Source organism: Abramis brama (assembly GCF_963993115.1).
Source record: "Abramis brama genome assembly, chromosome: 5".
In the NCBI taxonomy this organism is placed as follows: domain Eukaryota; kingdom Metazoa; phylum Chordata; class Actinopteri; order Cypriniformes; family Leuciscidae; genus Abramis; species Abramis brama.
This window is the reverse complement of record NC_139967.1, coordinates 24,831,299-24,858,351: the sequence shown is the minus strand read 5'-3', so window position 1 is coordinate 24,858,351 and position 27,053 is coordinate 24,831,299. Positions and strand designations below refer to the sequence as shown.

The window sequence follows — 27,053 nt, the reverse complement described above, 5'->3', positions numbered from 1 at the left end:
TTTTTTGTAAATGTTGCAGGTGCATGCTCCTTTTGTCTCATTTTTAGCTGTTAATGAACACTGCCATTTATTTTCAGAATTATTTGATCAGCATCAGTGTCTTCATTAAGTCTCTATTTTATGGCCGATAGTTTACCCACTTTCAGTCCCAGTCCTATTGAAAAAGTAGAAAATTGCTCCCAATAACTAAGGTTGTATGAATCCTTTTACAATTGCCCAATTATTTTTTTGACTTTACTGTCACCGGTTGGAACTTGTGAAATTGTTTTTGGGTCTAAAACTCAAATGGGGAGTTCTGATTGCACTTGTTAGATTCTGGTTGCTCCAGTCATCAAATATCTTATTGTGTGTGTTACTTTCAACTGGTATTGTAAAAAAAACAAAAACAATTAAGGTGAAAGGTACTGAGAGTCATAAAAAAAAATGTTTCAGCACGACTGTGACTGAAAGTGGGTAAACTCCATATTTTGGGCAAAGTGTTGCAACCTGTACAGATCCGAATATGGCATTTGATAAAAATTCAAGACCGTTATTGTCCTTTTAATATAAATTACTTTAAGTGTGGTTTATATTGTACAATGATTTTCATTATAAACAGTCACAGGTTATTTTTGGTGGACAAAACACCATTGTCTAACTGGCATGTTTATGTTCTTCTTTCACTGTTAGGATGTAACTGACAAGGACTCATACATTGAAACTCCAGTGGGAATTCTCTGTCTTGGTCAAGAAAATACCCAGCTCAACCCATCCAGAGTAGGGATCATCTTGGAAGGGTCTGTGGTAATGGTTCTCAGGCCTTCTGTTCTTTTCGGAATGATATATGCCCTGTACCTGGACTACCCCAAGTGCATGAAAAACACTTTCAACTTTATTCAGCAAGTAATGCTGAAACTGGGTAGAAGTGAGCTGGTACCCAAAATTCAATCTTTGAAAAATCAGCTGGAAGCATAAAACGGGGTTCGAAGTGGCTCTACTACTGTTCCAGATTTGTTTGCCACAGTTTGTAACATTGGACTTTTCCCTAACAGATGATTTGTTGACAGTGATTTGTTGTGATAATGATGTACACATGCTTGAGCACAATAAGTGTTTTTGTTGGCATGATGATGCTTTGTTTTATGCAATGTTCAGGGCATGAATGACACACATTATGCCACTGTTTCAGGCTTATGATTCAAGGTTGTTAAATAAGGGGACAACAACCTGTAAGTTAATGCTGTTTTCAAATAAAACAGTAAAAAAAAGTATTTGTCTTAATTTAAATGTTTTAGTTTAGCACATTCAATGAATACATTAACTTAAAATAGTAAGTGGAGTTAATATGACATGATAATATTACAAGAGATTGTAAGTGAAATCAACTTGGCATTCAGTGTTTTGAACTTAAAATAATAAGTCCACCCTTTCATGCATTTAAGTTAAATGCACTCAAGTTTTCATAACCCATTACTTAAAGTTTTTAAGGCAACCGGTTTCCTCAAATTTTTTAAGTGAATTCAACTTATCCGGGCTTATATTTCTATTGTTGAATATAAAAAATGTTGTAACTTCTCAGTAATGATTTCATGTTTAAGTGTTTAACTCCATTAATTTGAATGGTATATTTAATCTAAATGTTTATATCAGAAGTAAAACATAGTTTAAATCATTATTTTATTTATTTAAACTGCGTCAGTTTCACTAAACGGCTCAACGCGCTCGCTGGCGCGGACATTTAAGAAGGCATGGATATTTGCTTCAAGTGACAGGCTTGGTGAGTGAAATTATATTTGTATTATCTTTCTGTAGATGTTTAATTTTCTTTAGATTTTCTGTCTAAAAGTAACCAAAAAGACACTAATCTCCAGCTCACCATCGGCGTCGCCAAACTGCTCCATCTCCAAAACGTTCGTACGTACGCATGGGTCAGAGTTTGCGTGCAGGTGCGCAAATTTTCCCGTCAAGTTTGTTTTTATAAATCACAATTTATGCGTCGGAAGTGGCGTACGCCTCTTTCAGGGCCTGTTTTGTGCGTACGCAACGGTTATAAATGAGGCCCCTGGGGTATATTCCGACGCATAAGTTGTGATTTATAAAAACAAACTTGACGGGAAAATTGCGCACCTGCACGCAAACTCTGACCCATGCGTACGAGAATGTAAATGTGTCCCTTGAAATGCAATGCAAGTCGCTTTGGATAAAAGCGTCTGCCAAATGCATAAATGCGTACGAACGTTTTGAAGATGGAGCAGTTTGGCGACACCGATGGTGAGCTGGAGTTAAGCGTCTTTTTGTTCACTTTTAGACAGAAAATCTAAAGAAATACAAGATAATACAAATATAATTTCACTCACCAAGCCTGTCACTTGAAGCAAATATCCATCCCTTCTTAAATGTCCGCGCCAGCGAGCGCGTTGGGACGTTTAGTGAAACTGACGCAAATAACAGTTTAAATAAATAAAATAATGATTTAAACTATGTTTTACTTCTGATATAAACATTTAGATTAAATATGCCATTCAAATTAATGGAGAACAATTAAACATGAAATCATTAGGCTACTGAGAAGTTACAACATTTTTTATATTCAAATTCAATCAATAGAAATATGTGTTGTGGATGCGATGTTTTTGAACACTTTTCCTGTAGTGTGCTGTGTTTTAATGTTTTAACAGAGATAATTGCTTATCATGATAATACAAGATTGTCTGAGAAAATAGTTTCGTGCAAATAATGCCCAAGGCTGTTTCCATTAAAAATATAAATCAATTAAAAATACTATTCGGCCAGTGGAAAAGATGAAATGTATTTTACACTATTTGATTTATGTATTCAAAAACAAGACAAGGATAGGCAAGTACATGATTTTTATTAATGTAATGTGTCTTGTCACGTGGATGAATAATCATATGCAAATGATATGCAGATGAGGATATGCATAGTAAAACTAGGCGTTGTAAGCTCCATATATGGTTATTTCGGGGTGGAGACGCATGTGCGCACAATCTTCCGCTGACTGGGATTTATAAAGTGAATTCTGCGCAGGTTCTGGCGTACGAACGGTTTTATAAGTCTGAATATTTTTTTGCGTAGGTCATTTTTGGCTTTCAGGCGCACGTACACTTTTAGTAAGGTTCCTACGCACAGTTTTATAAATGAGACCCCTGACCAAGTGTGTAAGTATATTAATAAAATTGATTAATAACAAATAAGTAGGTAAATACAAATAAGATGGGAAATGTGCCAAATTCCACTTTTCCCGGCTGCTCGCGATAACCAGTCCGTGACTGCCTTATATTTAGCACATTTATTATATTAACCCTCAGACAGTCTTCCTTTCTGAGTCACATCCTGGGCCTTCCCGGTCAGAAGTGACCAGACACCTAAAAATGAAACTTCCTCCATCCCAGTAAAACCAATGCAATTTATTTTTGTTCTATAATATATATTTTTTAGTTTTGTATTTTGAGAGAATTTTATTGAATTTATTAATATTTATGTAATATGTATGGTCTATTTTTGCCATTGAAAATAATAATAAAAATTATATATATATATATATATATATATATATATATGTATTTAAAAAAAATAAAAATTTAATGCAGTATTTTAGTTTAATATAGAGTCTAGGCCTTCAAAAAAAAATGTTTTAAGCAGATTAGCACCATCTGGTGAGAGTATGGAGAGAAAGCGTAGAACCATGGTGTAACCACTAGATGGCATGTACAGCTCTCTATGGAGAGGCATGTGAATTCCCCAGCTGTTTATGGACACATTTACTTTTTTTTTTTTTTTTTACAGAATTTGTAACAAAAAAATGCAATTCATTCAATTAGCTCTCAAAAATACTTTACGTAATTTTTTTTTTTTTTTTTTTTTTTTTTTTTTTTTTGTCAATTTCCCATTCATTTCCTATGGGGGTCATTTTTGACCGAAGACCACAAGTGTGACAATTTTTTTTACGACGACTTAGCATGCTCTGATCATGACCTAATTTTTTTTGTGTGTTCACATACCTAATGCCATAAATGTTTTGTAACATTCCGATGAAGCTGTGATTTTTAAAAATTCAAAACAGATTTTTTGTAATCAAAATTTATTGGTGTGTATGTGTATAAAAGTGTGTTTGTATGTGGGTCAATGACGTGACGCCTAAATTTTCTGTCCGATTGCATTTTTTCAGGCAAAAATGGGTTTAAATGCATAAAAAGATACTGTATATTTATAGTACCTCTCCCATGTATGTACTCACTTTAACTTTTCAAAAACCTTTACTTATTTGTTATTTTTTTTATTTAAAGTGTCAAAACATCATGTGGTGCGACCGTCCGGCCAAAACGTCTTTGAAATTACTCTGAATTTATTCAAATTTATATTCTGCATTATTTGGCATGATTTCCAAAATGTTTTGTAATCCTTTAAAAAAAAAATCAAAGCATTTGTATTTATATTTCCATCATAATATACAAACAAACTTCGATGATGTCCATTTTATGAAATATCATGTGGTGCGACCATCAAGGAACTACCATTTTGGGACTTTTATGTTGAAAACTATTCAAACACAGGAAGTTACATCATAAACCAATTTACCAAGGACCCATGGAAGCAGCAAGCAGGTTTGTAATTATCTCAAATTGGGAAAAAAAATAAACCTTTGTAATGGTTGGTATGTAGTTGCCACATTTGGATGTCATGTGGTATGACCTAAAAAAAAAAAAAATATTAAAGTTATTTCTACAAATATATATTTTTATTATAAATTTCATAGTGACCTTTTTTGGCAAGCTAGCTTGTTTTGTTTAGGTGGCCAATTATGTGCCTGTAAATTTTGACTGAATTTGAAAATATCATGTGGTGCGACCAAATATCATGTGGTGCGACCACTGCAGACTGTTTTCCATGATAGATATATGTCCTAGATTGGCAGTTTTATGCTTTTATATTCAATTGACGGTTTATATAAAAAAGTACTTTACTTTAGTATCATTTGGAATAGATTTTTATGCAATTTGGGATATTTTTTATATATTTCAGACAGTTTGTGTTTACTCTTTGTACAATATGAGAAAAATGCAACAACAAAACAAATTAAAGCATGTAATTTCAGTTTAGTAATGATGCATTTATTAGTAGTGTATTTATTATTGCCTATTTATTTATTTAAAACTATTTTAATCTATTTTACCAGATGCCACTGCCAAGCGAAAAAATTCTGACTCTGCAGCAAAAGCAGAGTACCTTGATAGGAGAAGAGTGAAATATTATTACAGTTTAAAATATCTGTTTTCTATGTGAATATATAGTAAACTGTAATTTATTCCTATGATCAAAGCTGAATTTTCAGCATCGTTAATCCAGTCTTTAGTGTCACATGATCCTTCAGAAATAATTCTAATATGTAACCCTAGACCACAAAACCATTTAATGGGTCAATGTCACATGGGTCAATTTTTTTGAAATTGAGATTTATACATCATATGAAAGCTGAATAAATAAGCTTTCTATTGATGTATGATTTGTTAAGATCTGAAAATCTGGAATCTGAGGGTGCAACAAAATCGAAACATTGAGAAAATCGCCTTTAAAGTTGTCCATTTATGTTTGCGATATTGCTATATTCACTCACAAAAATAAATGTTTATAAATTTATGGTAGGACATTTACAAAATATAAAACATGATCTTTATTTCTATGCATTGTTCATTGATCTCTTTAAATAGATTTTTAACTATATAAGGTCTTCGTGTCATTTGGAGCGACCACTTATCATGTGGTGCGACCAATAAAAGAAATCACTGTATTAAATTTAAAATAAAATATCTTATTTCTGTGGCTGAAATATGAATCACTGATACAGTATGCTAAGTAAATTATATATTTAAAACATTTCTATCAGTTTTATGTAATTTACAGGAAAAATAAGTCTGTTAATTAGATTTAAGAAGGCAACTCAGAAATTATAGAACAAAAAATGAGATCATTATTTACAAAAACTCAAAAGAAATGCAAATACTTGGTTTCTAAACACTTTAATTACTAAGAACTTGTAAAAAAATAATTAAGCATGTTAAGGAAATTAATTAATTTTAAGATAAATCACGGTCGCACCACATGACATTTTTTAAGGCTACGGACAATTCATCTAGATGAAAAAACACTAAAATCACTTAAATTCAATTTTTAAAATGAATTTAGGTGTACACAGCATCCTTAATGTTTCAACAATTGCAACAGTTATTTTTTTTTTTTTGTATTTTAAAATTGGCCTGTTGAAAATCCTTATACGTCATTGACCCATGTGTGTGTGTGTGTGTGGGTGGGTGTGTCTTTTTTGCACTCTTGATGTTGTAGAGTGTCACCCCTTTACAGCTGTGTACTTTTTTTAGGATTGTGGCCGATTTGTAGATTGTACACACAAAAATTCGAAGAATTTCCCATTCATTTCCTATGGGTCGGTCATTTTTGACCAAAGACCAAAATCGTTACTATTTTTTTTACGACCACTTAGCATGCTCGGATCATGACCTCTGAAACTGTGATTTTTAGAAATTCAAAACAGAAAATGCTTCGGTCAGAAATGACCGAGGACCGTCTGAGGGAATAAAAACTATGGCACTTCAGGTGAAAAAGGTCGTCCACAGCCACACCCCCGTGCTATACAGCCCACGTCACAAATTACAAGACCAAAGCTGGAAAAATAGAAAATCGGTTAGATTTCCTGGCTTTCTGAAGTCACAACTTAGCAAACGTATCTACTGATGAAGTAGCTACACAAAAAAAGATGAAGAAAAAAAATGAACGTCTGATTTCAATTTTTCATTTTTGTAGGGGAGCGCGGGGCACAACCTAACGCGGGGTTAGTTGTAACACGCTTGTTTTAAATACTTCCACACATGTTTGGATGACGAAACTTTGTGTATTTACTAGTTGCCATATCAACACTATATAGAAAAAAAAATCCGCCAAAATTATTTTTTGGAAGATATCCATAGACATTTATTAAACCATAGCAAAAGTAAATTTCTTAAGTTAATTTTTCATCTCTATTTTTTGTGTTTATTTAAAGGGGTGGTAAAACACGATTTCACTTTTCTAACTTTAGTTAGTGTGTAATGTTGCTGTTTGAGCATAAACAACATCTGCAAAGTTACAACTTTCAAAGTTTAAAGCAAAGGGAGATATTTGCTTTTAAAGAAATACATTTCTAAGAACTACAAAAAACGGCCAGTAGGGACTACACGACATTCCTGCGGGCTTGCTGACATCACTAAGCCCAATATTTACATAAACCCCTCCTCCGATGAAGGATTCGCACAACGGCTAGATGGAGCAGTTCCAACTTTAAAAACAGAAACTGTTTACGGGCCACAACCTGCAAGTATGATTTCTTTTTCGGCGTTGTGTTTTCCTGTAATAGTTCGTATTGTTAATTGTACGTTGTAGCAAGGAAGTAAACGAAGGACAACGCTGTTTGGCTCCACAAACCAGTTTGTTAAATGCTAACGTTAATTCATACTTATCCGACAAACACATACAAACTTCTGTTTAATATCACCAGCGCAGCGAACTTGGAATGTTTGTGGTTGTTGTGTTGTCGTTTATGTGATCAGTGTAAATTATTCTTTGATTATAGCTTTTATGTATTGTTTATCTACATGCTTGTTTATCTACAGGCATGCTAAACATGGTTTTGTGTTTGATTTGGCTACTGTTGTAAAGCCAATGTTTAGTGTTCGTATTGGATTAATAGTTCAGGCGACAGATATTTAGCTACAATCGTTCTAAATATACAAAAGTAACAGTGTCATATAGCGATCTGCAGTCTTAAAAACATACCTTTCTGAAACGTCCTTTAACAGCCGTTTTTGAACAGGTTCTGCTCGATCCTCTCCACTAACATTCTCTGGGTCTGATTCGGGCTCAAACTGGTATGGCAATATTGACGCCGTTGTTTACTGAAGCACAAACTACTAAGGATGGCTGAAGCGAAACAGTCGTTCCGAAGCTTTGCGAGATCCCGAAGCGCAGATGTGTCGAAACACTGATCCGAAGCGTGATTCGAAACACCCATGTCACGTGACTATGACCAAACGAAGCCACTAAGTGTTTCATCAGGTGTGGTCCGCCGAATCAGCGTTTGATTGGAACGGTCGGGAACAGACCACACAATCGCACATCTGTATAAAAGTGAAATAAACGCATTTTGACCTCGTGGGTTTTTGTGAGAGGATTTTTTCAAAGGCTGGAGAAATTATCTGTAAAAAAAGAAGTAGGCTAAGTCCTTCCACAGCAGATAAATTAATATTTTTGAATAAAAATCTCTAAAAAAGTGAGACATTGTGGCTTGATTTATTTTATTAATATTCATTTTTCATGACCAAAATAACATTATGCACAGTGAGGAGCCTATAGGTTACAAGCTTCACATATTAGGACATTATAATAATAAAAAAACAACACATTTTTTTAATGGCTCGTCAAGGTTGTTTCAGATCAACACCTGCAAGTGACCACTAGGTGTCACCGTTGAGACGGGTGTCGGATTGATTCGAAGCCTCGAAACAATATGGCACATTTGGTTCAACTGTTTCATTGGTTCACGAGGCCTCGATTTTGCCATCACTACAAACTACCGGTAAAGATAATGGGGCGTGACGTTTCCGAACAACGTGCACTTGGCGGTTAGCGAATCACAACACACTGGGCCAGCTAACCAATCTGAGCCCATTGCGTATTTTGAAGGGGGGGCTTCATAGAACCCGGAATCTTTAGACCGTTTTTACAAGGAGGGACAGAGTAGTGTAGAATAATGGTTAAATAAGTGAAAAATAATGCGAATTTTTTTAAACGAAGCATGAACACATGTTACAGTGCACCCCACAAACACAATCAAGCCTTCGAAAAAAGGCGTTTTACCACCCCTTTAAAATAAGACAAATCTGATATTATTTTAATCTCCAAGATGTTATTTAACAGTTGAGATAGTTATTTAATGCTTCGCTAACTAGCAGAAGACACTAGCAGGGTTTAAATGCCAGTTGTGCAGGCGGGGGCATGTTGTAACACTGCGTTACAATGTGCCCCTATTAGAAATATGCTATTATATTCTATACTTTTATTAATTTTATTGAGAAAACGTGAGGAAAAGGTGAATAAAGACTGAGAGTCAATGTTCAGAAATTACTAATTATTTATGTTTTGAACTATGTTGTATAGCTGTGTTTTCATGTGTTCGTAGTCAAAACTCAAAAAAGAGTTTATATTTAATTGCCATTATTTTATATGAAAAAGTTTTTTAATTGTATTTTATTTAGAAAATATTTTAGTTTGTTTTGTATATTTTTTTTTATTAGATCAGATAACATTTTAAGCTGTCATATGGTCATGTTACAATGTGCCCCTCCACATGTTACAATGTACCCCACCTATGGGGCATGTTGTCACATTTCACTTCCATTCTTTCGGGGTATATCAAGAAAAAAGTATATACTGTATTGATAAAACAAAAACACATAATTGTAGTAGACTTGTGGGAAATGAATGTGGGAAAAAATAAATACTCTGAACCATAAGTAGATTTACACAAACTGAGAAAGTCAAAAAGCGTTACTTTGTGCCCCGCTCTCCCCTATTGCATTTTTGGTATTAAAAAAACTGAAGCGACACGGACCAATCTTACAATATTTCTGATCCATATATCATTTCGGCCAAAACATTGGTGGAAGATTTCCATCCATTTGTATTTTACAGTTATGTGATAGGCCTATGCACTTTAAAATCTCATTCACAAATAACCAGGTAAAGTTCCAGTGGGATAAAAAAATACATAAAATAAGGCATAATGAAGGACATAGCCAACAGCTACTTACTGTACATCTTCTTCTTCAGAGGCTGAAAGGGCTGCGTGAGGTCTGAGCGCTGAATCCTGAGTCATTGAGCAAAACTTTCATTTTTGGTTGATTCAAGCTTAATGTTCTTTCAGTTTCGTTTTGACTCTAATGCGCAAATAAACGCCTAAAAATCAGTTACAGCACAATAGGCTGTATGCGTCTGTTTTATAATTAGGCTACTGCTTACAATAATAATAATTACATACATAATAATTACATTACATTAGCCTACATAATAATAGTAGAAAATAAATATTTTATTAAATCATTTAATAGTTAGCCTATAGTTGTAAGTTAAAGGGATAGTTCAGCCAAAAATGATATTAAACCCATGATTTACTCACCCTCAAGCCGTTCGAGATGCATATGTCAATCATTTTTCAGACGAACACATTTTCAGTTATTTTAGAAAATGTCTTCGATCTTTCAGTGGTTATAATGTCAAGTTACGGGGTCCACCTCCTTCAAGTCCCAAAAATGTGCATGCATCCTTCAAAAAAGTAATCCATCCGGTTCCAGGGGGATAAACGAAGGCCTTCTGACGGTAATCCGTGCGGTTTTGTCGTAAAAATATACATATTTAAAACTTTATAAACGAAAATAACTGGCTTCCGGTAATGGTCGGCGCGCGTTCACGGGAGATGGATGCCGGTGTATGACGTAGGACGTAGCGTAGGAAGCGTCGTGACGTAGAACGAAGTATAGCTAAATCAAACGCTACGTCCTACGTCATACGCCGGCATCCATCTCCCGTGAACGCGCGTCGACCGTTATCGGAAGCCAGTTATTTTCGTTTATAAAGTTTTAAATATGTATATTTTTACGACAAAACCGCACGGATTACCCTCAGAAGGCCTTCGTTTATCCCCCTGGAGCCGGATGGATTACTTTTGTGAAGGATGCATGCACATTTTTGGGACTTGAAGGAGGTGGACCCCGTAACTTGACATTATAACCACTGAAAGATCGAAGACATTTTCTAAAATAACTGAAAATGTGTTCGTCTGAAAAATGATTGACATATGCATCTCGAACGGCTTGAGGGTGAGTAAATCATGGGTTTAATATCATTTTTGGCTGAACTATCCCTTTAAGGTGTGTAATAGCCTACTGTATGGATTTTAACAAAAGATTAATTGTGTTACTTTATTATTGTATAGGCCTACTCAAGTTCTCTTTCATACACTTAATAAAATGAAAACAGGCCTACAACAATTTAGAAAGTGCAAAGCTCAAAAAGAACCTGTGACCTAAATAATTAGCTGGACCCAATTCTCTGGGTTGGGTTTTTTTATCCAAAATAAACTCATGTTCCAATCTGTTTAACCTTTAACCCATCCTGTTTTAACATCTCATAAACACATTTACAAATGATTTAACAAGTTCTTACAAATCTTCCATTGGGATATCTGAAAGTCATGAAAATGAAAGGACATACAGAATCAGTTTATCTTCAGAGACAGAGAGTGTTGTAACTTCAGGAACTCAACTTCAGTAAGATAAAATGTTCCTTCCTTATATGCGTCAGTGTAACTTAAAACATTGAACTTTAACTTATTAAATACTTAACTTATTAAATCATAAAAGTTAAAGTTCAGTTTTTTAAGTTATATTTAGTAGCATGCTATAATCATCATCATCATCTGATCTGCTGACAGTTAGCCAACTGACTAATTAAAAATGTCAGTTTTGTTAGCCAAAATTATACTGCTCTGTGAAAAATAATCCATGTGAGAGCTCAATGATTATAGGCTACTTTTCTCTAAATAATGCACTTGTAGCCTATATTTTTTAGCAGATCTTTAGCAGCTTAATTCTTGTGTTATTTAAATATAATGTAGTAGTAGAGTATAATAAATGTAAGACAGGCTGCAAGTCTACTGGGGCCATCTAGTGGGCCCCGGCGAATAAGCCAAGAACTGTTTTAGCCGGCCGATCATGGCTCTCCAGGGCCCAGTTTTTCAAAAAATGTAATCTGGATCAAATTGATCCGGATTTGGAAATCCCATGTTTTGCTATCCAGGATCACCTGATCCATTTTACTTTTATGCCAGTTTTTTAAAGGAACCTTGGATTGGATCACTGTGATCCAAATACCAAATTTCAGGATTACCAAATCCTGTTTACTAGAGCCTTAAATGGAACCAACAGTGTAGCCTACTGGCTTAGCAAAGAACAACAGTTGGCAAAATACCGGTGGCCACAAATAACCATTGTTTATTTTAATTTTAAGAAACAGAAACACTGTAATAAACAGAAACATTTTACTTTCCTTATTTTGTTATAATGTTAAATTGTAGATTTTGTTGTTTTACCATATCTCATTAGATGTGACATGCTTCATATATGCTTCAAATATGAAGAAATGTATATATCATCAGTAAACATTGATTTTGTGATCATTCACTTTAAAAAAAAAACCTCTCTGGTTTTATTTGGTTTGAAAAATCACAACTGAATCCACCCTTCTGATGGGATCAGGATAATCCTGTTTTTTTGGATCAAATAGATCCCAAATCGAGTTCAAAGTTCTGAAAAACCCAAAGGGCAGGTTTGATCCAGATCAAATTTAAGATCGGATTACATGATCTGATCTTAGTTCAGAATCCCTCTTTTGCTTTTGAAAAACCCATTTCCAAGATTTGATCCAATCCGTGATCCGAAATCCCACTGGATTACTTTTGAAAAACTGGGCCCAGGTGCCTCATGTACAAAGACTTGCGTGGAATTCATACTAAAACATTGCGTACGGACAAAGCTGTAAATGTGCGTACGCACAAAAAAAATCAGATGTATGAATCTCTGCGTACGAAGGATCCCACGCATATTCTCTTTGTACATCCCAATTAACGTAAAATTGAGCGCACATGCACGAGCACAACGCCCCACCCAGTCTCCTCCCTTAATTAGGGCAATTTAAATATGGTAATGAGTCCACTTTGGCAAAAGAAAGCAGTAAGAAAATGGCTAAAGCAAGCGGCAAGAAACGAAACTTTACAGAAAGTGTGGAGGTGCTACTATCAGAGGTAGAAACGAGAAAAAATATTTTATTTGGAACTTTGTCCTCCGGAATTAATAACAAAAGGAAAAAATATGAGCGGGAGAGTTTGGCTAATGCCGTCAATGCGGTATTATTATTATTATATAAATTATTTTATATATATTATATTATTATATATTAAATATATTATTATATATATATATATATATATATATATATATATATATATATATATATATATATATATATATATAATTTTTTTTTTTTTTTTATTTTTTTTTTTATTAATATTATATTATATTATATTTGAAATTATTTTATTTTATATTTTATTTTATTTTATTTATAGACTAAGGGTTGTATCAATTTGCATATGCTTTTATATGTTCTTACTTAATTGCATAATTGATAGAATATTCCCATAAGGCTCGTGTGACAATATATGTAGCCTAAATTATTTTATAAATTGCAAATTAATCAATGCTTCCCTCGGTTGGTGCTGCGATAGACTTGTAGAACAATTCGTTGTGTAATGTTTGCAACTTCACTTCATTGCCTGTAAGAGTCGCCAACGGACAAAAACAATGAGAAATGTACGTACGCCAGACATGAAATTGGCGTGGAGGAACGCACATTCTCGCGTTAATTTCACTGTTAGTACCATAGATATCATATATAAAGGCTAGATGTCTCGTGCGCGCTGCTGGCCAATGGAGGTCGACGTCCGCACGTGGCGGCCATCTTGCGGCAGTGCGCTCGCTCACTCGTTTAATGGTGCAAATACTTTTAAATAACCATAACTTGCCCAATTTTCTACCGATTTTCAAACGGTTTGGTTTGTTATAAACGTCAGAGATGTAGTTATGACACTACATACATACACTGCATACATATGAAAAATTATAACATACATGTTCAAGCATTCGGAATTATAGCCACGTTAATAACGTTTGTAAGAAACCAAACCGTTTGTAAATCCGTCAATATTTCAGCGAGATATGAGGATTTGTGTGCATGCTGATCACTCACCTTAATGCACAGAGCACTGACATAAGATGGCCGAACGGTGATGCCGGAAGTGACTGCGCCATAAGACATCTAGCGTTTATATATGATATCTATGGTTAGTACATCCGACCGTGAGCGTGAAAGCCTATATGGGCAAAGTTTTTGTGCGTACGCAAGATTGATACATGAGGCCCCAGGTCGCTAGATGTCAGTAGTGCACACACTCAGATTGAGAACCACCACAAATCAACACAAGACAAAGAGTGGTTCTCTTACTAAACTTCCGGGCATGGCGGAGAAGAAAATAGCCGGTATGTTTGCCTTCCTGTATATCAGTTGTCTGATAATAGTGCATGGTTAAAAAAAAGTGAATAGGCCTAAATAAATATAATGCAATACTTGTGAATCTCTTCCCAGCCCCGTGTTTTATTATTTTGCAGCAGAACATGTAAACAGCCTAGCTATGCATCATCACACTATCAGCCCTATTTTGTAATCATGTAAATCCAGCTGTAGTGCACATTCAGATGATTTGTCCTCCTCAGTCCGATCGCAGGATCCCGGCCAGCGGCGCGTGCTGGACAGCGCCACGCGCCAGCGCCGTTTGACCCGCCAGCTCGAGGCGCTCGAGAAAGACAACTTCCAGGACGACCCTCACGCGAGCCTCCCGCAGCTCGTCAAGCGGCTGCCGCAGTTCGACGAGAGCAACGAATCGAGTCGGTGTTTTGCATCGTTCAATCCCCATCCATTTGCACGTATTAAATATATCGAACTCTATCCGACTCTGTAACGTTGACGGTTGTGTTGTCTTTATTTTGATTTCAAGGCAAGCGGAGGAAGAAGACAAGGGGTGATCATTTTAAACAGAGGTTCCGCAAAAACTTCCAGACGCTTCTGGAGGAGGAGGTAAAGCATTCGCGTGCTGAGAAACTCAAACACACCCCTCACTTTTTAATGGTGAATGTTACGAACCCCAAAAGTAACCGCAAAAAAAATAAATAAAGACATGCACCTATTTGTAAGACCATTAAAGGGATGGTTCACTCCAAAATTAAAACGTTATCTACATTTACTCACTCTCACGTCTTTCCAAACCAGTATGAATTTCTTTCATCTGTTGAACACAAAAGATATTTTGAAGAATGTTGGTAACCAGACAGTTGACGGTTGTCAATGACTTCCAAAGTATTTTTTTTTTTCCTACAATGGAAGTGATTGGGTACTGGTTACCAACATTCTTCAAAATATCTTATTTTGTGTTCAATAGAAGAAAGAAACTCCTACAGATTTGAAACAACTTTCAAAGGGTGAGTAATGATAAAGTCCTGAAAATATTTCCGTGCCATTCACCCTCTTACACTTTTTTTTTTTGTTTTCTTTTTTTCTTCCAGGACTTGAGTGTTAGTGAGGGTCCGAACTATCTGACTGCATGTGCTGAGCCCTCTAAGTTTCCTCAGCGTCATTTCTGTGCAGTGTGCGGCTTCCCTTCAAACTACACCTGTGTGTCGTGTGGATCTCGCTACTGCTGTGTCCGATGTTTAGGAACACACCACGAGACCAGGTAACACACTCGCTCATGCATGTGTGGCTGGAAGGCAACACACTTCCTCAAAAGTGATACCAGATAATAGTAACACAACTTACACAAGAAGACTACTCAATTTTGCTACTGCACACAGACACCAAAAGGAATGATGACACAGACATATTAATAGTCATTTCACCCTTAAAATAAAAACTCATTTTGAATCTGTATGACTTTTTTTTTCTGCTGAAAACATTTCGAAGAATGTTTTTCTAGAAATAAAGAAAGTCATACAGGTTTGGAAGGACATGAGGGTGAGTAAATAATGACAGGTCGAGATGAAACATAATGAAAGGTCAAGATGAAACACCAATATGGTAAACTGATAGGACTAGGCAAGATTAAATGTGTTAAATTGTGCTCCTTGTCTTTTCAGGTGTCTAAAGTGGACGGTATGATCGGTTCATCTGTCCTGAACTCCTACCAAAAGCAAAGCAAGCTTATGGGTCATACTGCACTCTTACAAGCTTATGTTCCTCAAAAGCATCACAGCTATTTACCTGCACAATAAACATATTGAGGCATATATTACTAGCAGTCTTGGGTCTGGATGCTAAAATAATCGGTCATGCATCCCTCTGTACAACAAATAACAATTGAAAGTCCATTTAATCAGATGAAATGGATAGAACATTTGCCAAACACACACAAAAAAAAAACAGCTGTTGAAGTTTTGTAATCAGAGTTAATTCTGTGGCAAGTAAGCTTTGGCTTGTTCTTAAATATATAAAGAATGACAGTGGAAACTGCAATTTAGGTGTTTTTGGAATAAATCTCCCCAATTGGCAGAGAAAGACATTATGGCTACAAAAGCTAAAACATGTTCTATGAAAAACAACATGCTTATTCAGGGATTTCTTTTATCATAATTAAAGTAACCTATAGCAGGTACAATGGTATTTGTATATGAAGTTTTGTAATTCAACGCGAAGTATTCAAGCTTTTGTATGTAAATATATGTACATAATTGTTTATCTTATTGTTATAAAATGTTGTCTGAAACAAATAAATGACTAGAAGTGGTAAAAATGTGCTGGTTTTATGATCCGTTTGGCATAAATTGAGAGGTACTTTTAAGACTTTGTGATTATAAATGCCACCGACGAATTTAAGGTAAAAGCATCAAAATACATTTCGAAATCCTCCATGCGTCCGATATTAAAATAATTCTGAACTGTAATAATTCCATACTATAACCGCCCCCAAATTCTCTTCATACATATATCTATGATGAGCACTAACATTAAACTAATATTACATTTCTAGTGCTTCAGCAGGGATAACTTCAGAACTATGCAAGTACTGTGAAGGTGAGCAATCATTTGATTTCTTTTCTGTGTGTTCTGTTAAGGCACATATACAGTTCAGTATGAATAGAGCATTATTGTGATTTAGTGGCCAAATTGCATTAATTCATTTGGTTCATTTTGTGCTTGGAGCATCATTTTGGAGAAGTTCTAAAAAGCTAAAACATTCACATGGCATCAGTACAAAAATAAGTACATTTTCCTCTTCTTGTATCTGTCCCATATTATTTTCCAGACAGTTGTTTCATTAACTTTGTGTTTTCCATCATTTCTATATGAAGCGCAGCTCGTGTGTTTCTGCCAGTCCGCAGCTGGTCTTATGTCTGTGGAAAAGTTCAGACAGAGCCTTCATGTATAGACTGTGGTAATGATCCACCTGTTCCTGAGATGGACTGTCAAGCTGTGGCACTGTAATGGGATGGCCCACTGAAAGACAAAAAGGAACATTGCAATCATACAACAGTTCACCGTTTCAGCAGCAGACATATTGGTTAGTGTCGCAACCAGAAAAATAATTTGAGAAATCTTTCGAACTGACCCACGGTTGTGACAGGACGTCTGAATGGCAGAAGCAGCCAGCGCCCCCCAGTGAAGAGACAAGGAGCAAAACCCATAATCTGCTTAAAAAGAGCCTGCAGTCGTCGACCCACACTGCCCTCAGACAGAACCACCTGCGGGAACAGCTCGTTCTCACCAAAGGAGTACACAGGAACCAGGTCAGCCCTGAGTACACAGCAAAAAAATGATTGTCAAGTCAAACGTGAAAGTGAAAAGTATGTATTAAGTTGGCAGTTGCTGCTTATAATACGTGTACATTTATTTCACCTTTCAAGTTGCTACTGCTGAAATTTCCAGGGTTCCCACACTTTTTTTTTACCAATTGATTTCCATGATTTCTCCATTACTGTTTCAATCAAATTCTATCTCCTGTCTTTCTAGTTAAAATTATTGCCATCCTCTGTTTAGAGCAGTGTTTCTCAACCTGGGGGCAGGACCGACTAAGGGGAGTCAGCAAACTTTCAAAGCTTAAAATGATATAAAATAATACAAATCAAGCTTTAAAATAATGTATGCAAATAAGTTGCAAATATATACTCAGCAAAATGTATGCTGTCATTGTTCTCATGGTCTTGAGGGAAATTCACAAGTATGATTTATAGACATGGAAAAGTCATGGAAATTTTTTATAATGAATAGAAATTTGTCTAGTCAAGTCAAGCTCTAGAATATTTTATAGGGTATCAATTAGAATAGTAGAGTAGAGTAGATTAGTTGCTATTTGTGAGACAAAATAAATAAATACATTTTAAAAATGCAATTGCAAATTACCAAAGAGTCATGTAAATTCATTGATTATAAAACATATAATAAATTAGCCTGGCAAGCCAGACCTACATCAAGATGTTAGGCTGCGAAATACATTTTGCTGCCGCTAGGGTGCGTCTAGATTTCTAGGCTAATAATAAATATATAAAATAAAAAATTATGGAATGCAATTATAATTATTTTAATATAATTGCCTCTCATAGTTTCTGTAAATAAAAAAGTTTGAAAATGAGCAGCTTTGTTATTACAGCAGAAGCACCAGAAACATCTTGGTGGTCTTTTATATCATATTTGACAATGGGCGACCTTGAAGTCACAAATTTTAGGAGCTATTGGAATCAGAAAGGTAACCACTGATTTAGAGCATTTGGGAGAGGGGTCAGAAATGAGATAATAGTTAAATGAAACTAGTTTTTCCCAAGGCCCTGGTTGAGAACCACTGGTTTAAACCAGGGCTTTTTATTTCAATAAACTGGTGCTCAATCTTCTTGTCTCTTTCTCACCCATGCTTAAGGGCCAGTCGTACAAAGCCTTTCCTGTGTTTCATGACTACAGTGTTTACTCCTGGAGTCGAGGTAAGTGATTCCTCTGCCCCACCAATGATGATGACCACAGCGTTACCCACACCAGTACGGCTCAGCAAGTAATCCAAACTCTCCTTACTGACAGGCAACAGACCTGAAAATGAGAAATAGTTGGAGAAACACTTTGTTTTCTTGTCTCTCTCATTGAGTTCTGCTGTAGCTATTTTTTTTTTACTGACCTGCACACAAAACATATTCTCTGAAGAGAGGAAGGCGGAAAAGTCCAGCCAGGATTGCAAGCGTGGAGCGTATTCCAGGAAAGGTTTCTGCAAATCCGTTACGGTCTGTGCTGAAGCATGAGAATGCTCCCACACACATGATGCCATGAGGGTGACAACCCAAAACATAGTTCTTACTGGGATTTAATTCAGCAGTCTTTACCAGCTAAAGGAATAGCGAGTCAAAGAGGGAGAGAGAGAGAACAGCAAGGGTAGGAGACAAAGAAGATTCAAGAGGTGAGGCTGAAGAACAACTGATGTCTTTTTTCAGTAACTGGGTATAATGATTGTGTTATTTACCTTCACAGGAAAATAGTCTCGGAAGTGTTTCCATACTTCCCAGTTTCTCACAAACTTTGTTCTTCTGCCACCTAGTGGACATATAATTTTTTTTCAAATCTATCAGACAATGAAGCTCTTTTATATTTAAAATTGAATTGATCTTAGGTCAACCTGTGAATTTAGTTGGAAAATTATAGGTCTGCAACAACTAATCGATAAAAGTCGATAATGAAAATCATCAACAACGAATGTCATTATCGATTAGTCGCGTCTTTCTATGGACAAAATGTGTCTAAAAATAGTGGAGGAAACAGAGTGAGCTGCTGCTGGAAAGGTTGTGATCCAAGCAGCCCAAAACATGAGAATTCTTGATTTTGGGCTTCTAGCTGATGCATTAGCGTAATGTTTAACTATGTTGGCCTGGTACAATATGAAATGTTTTAAAGGGCCCCTATTATGGATTTTTGAAAATTACCTTTCATGTAGTGTGTAACATAGCTCAAATGAAAACATCCTGCAAAGTTTTAAATCTGAAAGTGCTCCATATATAAAGTTATTGTCTTTCAAAAGTAAGAGTCGACTCTTGAGTCAATTAAATGAATAGTTTTCCAAACGAGTCATAAGCCGTTTCGTTGTGACGTCAAGACGAAACATTAGAATGTCGCCCGCCCACTTATTGCACTCAGACACCAGGGAAAACTTGAACCTCAAACCAGCAGCTGATTCCTGTGGATACTGGAGAGCATCATGTCGAGAAGACGCTGTGCTCTACAATGTGAAGGTAGAGCCAGTTTCTTTCCACTGCCCAAGGACGAGCATGTGAAGAATCAGTGGTTAAAGTTCATCTTTACCAAAATACCACATCAGTATAATCCTAAACTTTTGCTGTGTTCCCTTTATTTCACTGACGACTGCTTCTCAAATCTCGGAGTTCAATGCAGGATTCACAAACCGCTTGCTCTTGAAAGATAGTGTTCAAAATACTTTGTTTTGAGTTTTATATTGTGTAGGTCTCCTGCTAACTGGCTACGTTATCATTGTCTTACTGAAGGCCAATCACAACAGACTGAGCTGTCTGGCCAATCAGAGGAGAGTATATCGCGGAAAGAAGGGGATTTAGAGAGATTGATTCATTTGACGAGTCGTTTGAGAGTCATTGAAAATGTGATGATGTGCAAATGTATATTATGAGGAAATCAAACAGTTTTTTTTTTTTTACCTTTGATGCATGTAAACATGTTGTAGGAGACTCCTCAACAAAATTAGGAAACTTTAAAATAGCATAATAGGGGCCCTTAAATCAGACAACAGACGAGCATCATAGCATAAGATAAAGAAAATATATAGAAATAAAAAATAAAAATTCAAGTAAATAATAAAGAAATAAAAGACTAGCAAGTTTCTCAGCAAGTTTAAGATCCTCTATCAAAGTACATAAGATCAAGGCATTCTTTTCCTTCTTTAATTTTAACAATAATAAGTAATGACACAGTTCCTCATGAAAAACATAAAAGTTTGGAGTTTTCAGGAATCCCAAGAATAATAAATGTTAACTTCCAAGTCATGCGTTTCATCTTTCATCAGCGCAAAACTTTCATTTTACGGTTATATCCTTATCTGTAAGTATTACAAATTAACACAAAATATTTTCCATTTTGCATGAAGGTTCGTCCTGACAGACTGCGTTAAATTTAGACTTTAATGAATCTGTGCATGTCAAACAGAGGATTAGGTTTAAAAGTCAACATGTAATTCAAGTATTTTATGAGAGTGGTAACTGTAATGGGATAACAGCATGTAATTGAATATTTTCAGACTTTTCTTTACATTTACTGGACAAAGAAATGACAGCAACAGTTTACTGTGTTCAGAGTGAATGTGTGTGTTCCTGCAGAGCATTCCTATTATCTGTTAACACTGAGTTCGTGTTTTTATTTATTATTATCTTCATTTTTTATTTATTTTTTATTTCATTTTTTATTCATTTTTAATAGGGATTTAAACTGTCCTTTTCCTTTATAGCCCTGTTCGCTCTTTTGCATCTAGATATATTCACTATATATGTTATCATAGCATACAGTTGGCAGGTTTGTTTGAAGGATATAGCATTGAGCAGGATGTATAATAGTATGTTTTGTCAATAAATAAATAAAGAAAATTGGGCTTTTTTAAGTCCAATTAATCAAAGAAATAATCGTCCAACTAAGCGATTATCAAAATAATCGTTAGTTGCTGCCTATGAAAATTCTGTGATCATTTGCTCACCCTCATGTTGTTCCAAATCTGTCTTACTTTCTTTCTTCTGTGGAACTAAAGAATGTTGGTAATCAGACAGGTTTGGTGACCATTGACTTGGGGAAAAAAACATTAAGACATTCCCAGAATGTCTTCTTTTGTTTTCCTCAGAAGAAAGTCATACAGGTTTTTAGGGCTGCACAATTAATTGCAATAAAACTGCACGCGATTTGGCAAAGGCTGCGATTATTTTATGTGCAGCTTGTCAGTGCAGCACGGCTGATCGGTAGTAAATGCTGCTCCATCTGAACGCCAGAGGGCGCTCTCACGCAGACACGCCAAATATGCCCCATGATAGCACACATCATTCCAGTAAATCCCTATCGCTGTAGCTGAATAAACAGAAGATTGAAACGCTTTGATTAAACATGACTAATAAACACACGACTGCCTTATTCTGTGAAAGAAGCTACATCATCTCACAGAAGGATGCTCAACTGTCATTATGAAGTGAGTTTGGAGTAAAAGCATGTTATTAAATGTTGTCTTTTGTTGGACAAGAGGTTCACAAATGCTTCTCATGTTTGGAAAGATTTTTTAAATACACGTTACAAGTGACTCAAACTCACAGTGCTTTCAGATGGAGCAGCGTTTACAGAGCCGTACATCAATGACAAGCTACACATAAAAAATAATCGCAGCCTTTGCGATTTCATAATCGCGGTAAGCCAAATTGGTTTAAGTGCGATTTCATGTAAATTGCGATTAATCGTGCAGCCCTATTTTGAACGACATGAGGGTAAGTATATGATGACATAATTTTCATTTTTGGGTGACCTATCCCTTTAACAATCCACATGTGTTTGTGTGTTGTAGTCATAGGCTGACCTCTCTCAGGTGTTTGCCAATCATAGATCTGCCAGGAGATGTAGAGAATGGGGATGAGCCACAGAGAGGTGAACATCAAGTAGATCATCAACAGGACACAGGACACTCCTGCATATACACACACATACAGCATTGGTAGTAATCTTACAATGTCATTTCAACACACAAGGCAATGAGAAGCATCATGGAAATGTCCATATAGCACCCAAAAGTAACTTGTTTTCTTAGTCTTTTTTCTGTCTGTGTGTGTGTGTGTGTGTGTGTGTGTGTGTATGTGTGCGTGCAACAGGTCTCACCTAAAAACAGAAATGAAATCACCAGTTGTAAAACACTGATATCCTCGATAAACTCCTTCCATTGAGACTTCGCCTCCTTCCCCTTTAAATCTGAAACTGCCAAAGAAGGGATAAAACAGAGAGGAGGAAGAGGAAACATTATGAGATGTCTCACATTACGGTTGTTCAGTGTTTTAACTGCTGAATCTGAATCACATGTCTACTCCAGTTGAACTGTGTAATTTGAGCAGGATATTCACCAAAGCAAGTGGTAAAAACATTTTGTCAAATTTTAATACATTTGAGTTTAGGAAAACATGTGTAACTGCAGGCGCTAGTACAGTATTTGAACCATTGACCTGAACCTGTGCAGGCAGCAAAGACCGCAGCCGTCAGATTCACTCACTGTAAATCTGTGTCATACAAGGTGAAATACCTTCATTGGGCAATCTGGCAGTCACAGTTCAGTAGGCAGCGAGATCAGAAATGAACCTTAACTTAGCACTTAAATGCCACATATTTTAAATGTGGAGACACAAAAATGGCCTGTGAATGTCTTTGTTTAATTTCTGTTATCTAACATTTGATGCATTTCATTATATTCTATTACAGGCCTTTTGTAGTTATGGGTTTAGTGTCTCGGTAGACGCTAGTGGCATGTCGCTGTGACCTGTATGTGTATTCGGATATTTGTCTTGGTTTCAAAGGTGAGTGATTTTGAATGTGTAGTTAATATGAGATTTTATTTAATGAACCCTGAACTTCTACACTGAACATGAAGAAAATAATAATAAAATAATAAAAAATCCAAAAACTGAAACCATGATTACATGAATAGTAGTAGGCTGTATAATCTAATAGAAGGACTGTTTAGTTATTTCAAATGGATTCTAGCAGCTCTTTTATTACGCAGATCTTGATAATTATTCACAGCTACTAACTTGATGTTGATTTGAGTTTACAGCTAATAGCCATAATTGTTCAGATTGAAACATCCCCCCGTTCAGGTTTCTGAACAAGCAACGTCATTGCAACTTTCAAGGCCCAGAAAGATAGTAAAGATATCGTTAAAATAGTCCATGTGGCTACAGTGGCGTAACCTTAATGTTACAAAGCGATGAGAATACTTTTATTGCGAAAAACAAACAAAAATAACAACTTTATTTAACAATTCTCTTCCGTGTCAGTCTCCTACGCTGATACTACCTTTCTGGGCCTTGAAGGTTGCAATGACGTTGCTGCCTATGGCTAGATATCAAAAATATCTTAATTTGTGTTCCAAAGATGAACGTAGGTCTTATGGGTTTGGAACGACATGAGGGTGAGTAATTGATGAAATAAATTTCAGTTTCGTTCAACTATCCCTTTAATAATTCATTTCTGACAACGGTTGGTAAGTGCAACTTGAAGTTCAGCAGTGAGCCGGGACCTTTTGTTGCACCTGGGATGTGTGCAAGAGCACAAAATTCATTACTCATTCGAGAAGAAGACCCCATCACTTCGTTTTCTGACAACTGAGGTAAAGGTCCCCTAAATATTTTTAAATGGCTGTTTTATTTGCAAAAACAAGATGTTTGTAAATTAATTGTGGCATCATGTTGTTCCTAAATCAGCATATCACACAAATCTTGAGTTCTACATTTCAATTTAAAATTTAGATTTAGACATTTAGCTATAGGTGTTATCTTTATATTCAAGATGCAGACTTTGGATGTAGCCTACATGATAAACAATATTTGTACAGGAAAAGAATGGAACAATATTACTTCAGAACTTGGTTAACTGTAAGTTGCCTTACCAGACACAGTGAAAAATTATATTTAAATAATAAATTAAATTGTACTGTTAAATTAAGAATGAATTATCATTATAAATTATAATATATAAATACTTGATGTATTTTAATAGTAAAAATCAATTTATATTACTGTGAAAATCTGTAAAAAGATGTTTCCAGAAATTCTTGTGACTCATTACATCTACTTGTGCACTTTGATGTTTTGATTCTGTCTTAATCAGTTATATACATTATAATGTTTTGTGACATTTTATGTTTAGTTTATGTCTGTATTAAGTTTGTGTTTGTACTGTTACCCTGATGGTATTTTGTGGGTAATGTACTATTGTCTATACAGTTAATTAGATAATTAAAAATAAAAATGCCAATCTTGATGAACTTTAATTCATCATGTGGCTTTCTATTTTACAACCTGTCTTTATGGTGCTTATCATCATCACAAAGCAGATTGTACTTCAAATAAATGAACATCAACATTATATCGTTAATGTAGGCCTATATAGTTATCCCAAAATTCCTTTCATTAATCATTAAATAGTTGTATTTAATGAAAACGTGGCATTTGAAAACTTGTTTCAGTGTAATATGACAATAAGCACATATTTTTTAATTTTGACAATCTGACATAATGACCCCGCATTATTACCTTTCAGCAATTCAAATCCTCGGTTGGATTTATTTTAAATTGGAAAATATATGGAGGCTGCTAGGTACATACTTGCAACATTTAGTGTTATGACAGACTAACAAATTGATAATATTTAAATATTTGGGCCTAATGTTTAACCAGATTTGCTTAATACAGACATAAACGTATAAACTTTGCGGTTAAAGCTGCGTTTTAAATAATTTTCAAATGTTATATCATTCTCCCGTCAAATCATTTTACAGTACTGACATTTGCGTGAGCCTACCGTTATCTGTGCCCATTAAGTGGTCAATTTTAGTGATCCCTGCAGCAAACGATTCCTCTTCCTCACCTTCTCTGACTGAAGCCTCGCGTTTCTCTTGTTTGCACTTTGATCAGTTCAGTTGGTCAAACAGATAGCGATACGCTTTCTAATCGCGTCATTGTAAATGTATGTGGGCAGTATCCGGACTAACGTTAGCTATCTAGTCTTTATCTCCAGCCACATATGAATCCGCGTCCGCATGACTGAAAGCCGTTTAAATCACCATTTGCTTTAACATGAATCGTTCTTAAACAGTGAAGAAAGCATTTTGATTCTTTGCTGTCACACCTAGGCAACGAAAACACCACAAGCGCCTACTCTTATGCCCGAATAATAGCCTACATGGGTCGTAAGATTTCTCACGACCTGGTACGGCCAGCGTCGCGATTTGGTTGAACGAACGATCCTCGCGCGCGTGGCCGCGTCAGACAGCTGTAGGAGGAGCGACTCGACTGTGTGTGTGCGCGCGCTCTACCGCTGCATTTGAAAAATGTTGCTTAGTTCCTAAGTATTGCTTAGTGCTTGCGACTTGTTGCTTCATGAAGAGCTCATAGGAAATTTATTGTAATCTCTCTTTTGTAACGAGTCCAACGATGTTTTTTTTTCTTTATATTACTATTAATATTTAATTACCTTATAGATCAATATTTTTGCTATGTAGCTATCAATATCTTTCATCAGTATCTTTCATTTATTTAATATATTTCATTTGTCTAGTGTCATGTTCCATTCAGGGGTGAAAAAAGAATAGCCTAATTAAATACAGTAACTCAATTGTAATAACAATAATTACATTTAAAAAAAAAAACTTTATTTTTTCTTTTTTCTGGCTGACAGATTGAGACTGATGAGATTTTCCCAAAGTAACTTTGAATTAAAATTTGTGAAGCAACCTGTCCAATCCCAATTGTATTAATGTACATGTGTGAAACATTAAGAACCCTCTCTAGCTACTTACTTGTGTGCTTAACGAGATACTAGGAAATAGCTATTCATAAAGCACTTAAAATGTAAAATCATGACAATTTTCTTGTGGTTGCAGAGTGATCATCAGGCTGCAGCTGGTTCAAAAGTTGTGTGCACAATTACACAATGTGCCCATGAAGCAAAGATTTGCAGCATTGGGTCGCGTATACTTCTGGGTTTGTATGGACAAGCCAAGCATCTGTCAATTGTTGAAGTGCTCAATTCTTTTAACTATAGTCTGTGCTTCACCCCTCTGGTTGGTGTCAATCAAAGGTTGGCAATGTATATTTAGCCCTGAATTTAGGATATAGATAATTGGATTAGACATACTTTTTATCTTTCCATTGAACATTTAAATATAAACCAACATTTAGATTACATCTGAACATTGATATAGGTTACATTTAACATCTGACTCAGTCTGTCTTGATAACGAATTGTTTAGATCAATTTTGTGCATGCCAGTTTAACTGATTCGGCAAAAAGATCTGACTTAAAAGTTGTTCACTAATAGTTATTGCTGCTAGATTTGCCTTTTAACATTGTGGCAAGGGGGGCGTGGTTCAGCAAAGTCTGTAACGGGAGAGAGAGAAAGGAGACGAGCGGTGCATAAGTAGGTCAAGTGCAAATGACGAACACCTGTGGCATGGAGAGACCGGATATAAGCCGCTCTGGAAAATGGGAGAGAGAGAAGGACTGAGGACTCGTACAAGATTGCTGGGGAAAGAGTATTGTGAAATAACCTGCTG

At 35.7% G+C, this 27,053-nt stretch overlaps 3 protein-coding genes across 8 annotated transcripts in view; 1 reads left to right on the top strand and 2 right to left on the bottom strand.

Annotated features, from left to right (window-relative positions):
• The window catches only part of LOC311083311 (uncharacterized protein), a 50,902-nt gene extending 40,947 nt beyond the window's left edge, over positions 1-9,955 (bottom strand). For 2 of the 3 annotated variants that reach the window (XR_014606270.1, XM_084114752.1), the window contains exon 1: positions 9,858-9,955. Coding sequence is in view for 1 of the 3 variants with exons in the window: in XM_084114752.1 (XP_083970878.1) it covers positions 9,858-9,864 (7 nt within the window). In the remaining 2 variants the exon portion in view is untranslated. Of the gene's footprint in view, positions 1-7,824; positions 7,951-9,857 lie in introns of those variants that run through there. The other variant, XM_084114754.1, reaches the window with a different exon arrangement.
• A 3,964-nt stretch (positions 9,956-13,919) lies between these two features.
• On the top strand, positions 13,920-16,501 carry znhit1 (zinc finger, HIT-type containing 1). Its single transcript, XM_084115079.1, has 5 exons — positions 13,920-14,198; positions 14,433-14,603; positions 14,714-14,793; positions 15,279-15,448; positions 15,849-16,501. Exons 1-5 carry the CDS (start codon positions 14,093-14,095, stop codon positions 15,868-15,870), a joined length of 549 nt encoding a protein of 182 aa, XP_083971205.1. The 5' UTR covers positions 13,920-14,092; the 3' UTR covers positions 15,871-16,501.
• mogat3b (monoacylglycerol O-acyltransferase 3b) lies at positions 16,063-25,764 on the bottom strand. 4 transcript variants are annotated; one of them, XM_084115076.1, is made up of 8 exons: positions 25,300-25,764; positions 22,609-22,698; positions 22,313-22,420; positions 19,208-19,278; positions 18,869-19,073; positions 18,609-18,783; positions 17,318-17,502; positions 16,063-17,205 (listed from the first exon to the last, which is right to left on the bottom strand). In XM_084115076.1, the coding sequence occupies exons 1-8, from the start codon at positions 25,313-25,315 to the stop codon at positions 17,051-17,053; spliced, it is 1,005 nt and encodes a 334-aa protein (XP_083971202.1). In that variant the 5' UTR covers positions 25,316-25,764; the 3' UTR covers positions 16,063-17,050. The 4 variants fall into 4 exon arrangements, with proteins under 4 accessions (XP_083971202.1, XP_083971204.1, XP_083971201.1 ...); XM_084115078.1 differs by having other exon boundaries at positions 22,609-22,704; positions 25,366-25,761; XM_084115075.1 differs by having other exon boundaries at positions 22,609-22,704; positions 25,300-25,755.
• Between the last annotated feature and the right edge of the window lie 1,289 nt (positions 25,765-27,053).

Bases quoted from the DNA above. Each gene is read 5' to 3' on its own strand.
- mogat3b (XM_084115075.1), bottom strand. The intron at 18,784-18,868 runs GTCAGTAAAAAA...TCTCATTTTCAG, and splicing joins AGAATATGTTTTGTGTGCAG to GTCTGTTGCCTGTCAGTAAG. The intron at 17,503-18,608 runs GTGAGAAAGAGA...CTGTGTACTCAG, and splicing joins CGACTGGCCCTTAAGCATGG to GGCTGACCTGGTTCCTGTGT.
- znhit1 (XM_084115079.1), top strand. From the start codon at position 14,093: ATGTCAGTAGTGCACACACTCAGATTGAGAACCACCACAAATCAACAC. The intron at 14,199-14,432 runs GTATGTTTGCCT...TGTCCTCCTCAG, and splicing joins GGCGGAGAAGAAAATAGCCG to TCCGATCGCAGGATCCCGGC. The intron at 14,604-14,713 runs GTCGGTGTTTTG...TTTGATTTCAAG, and splicing joins CGACGAGAGCAACGAATCGA to GCAAGCGGAGGAAGAAGACA.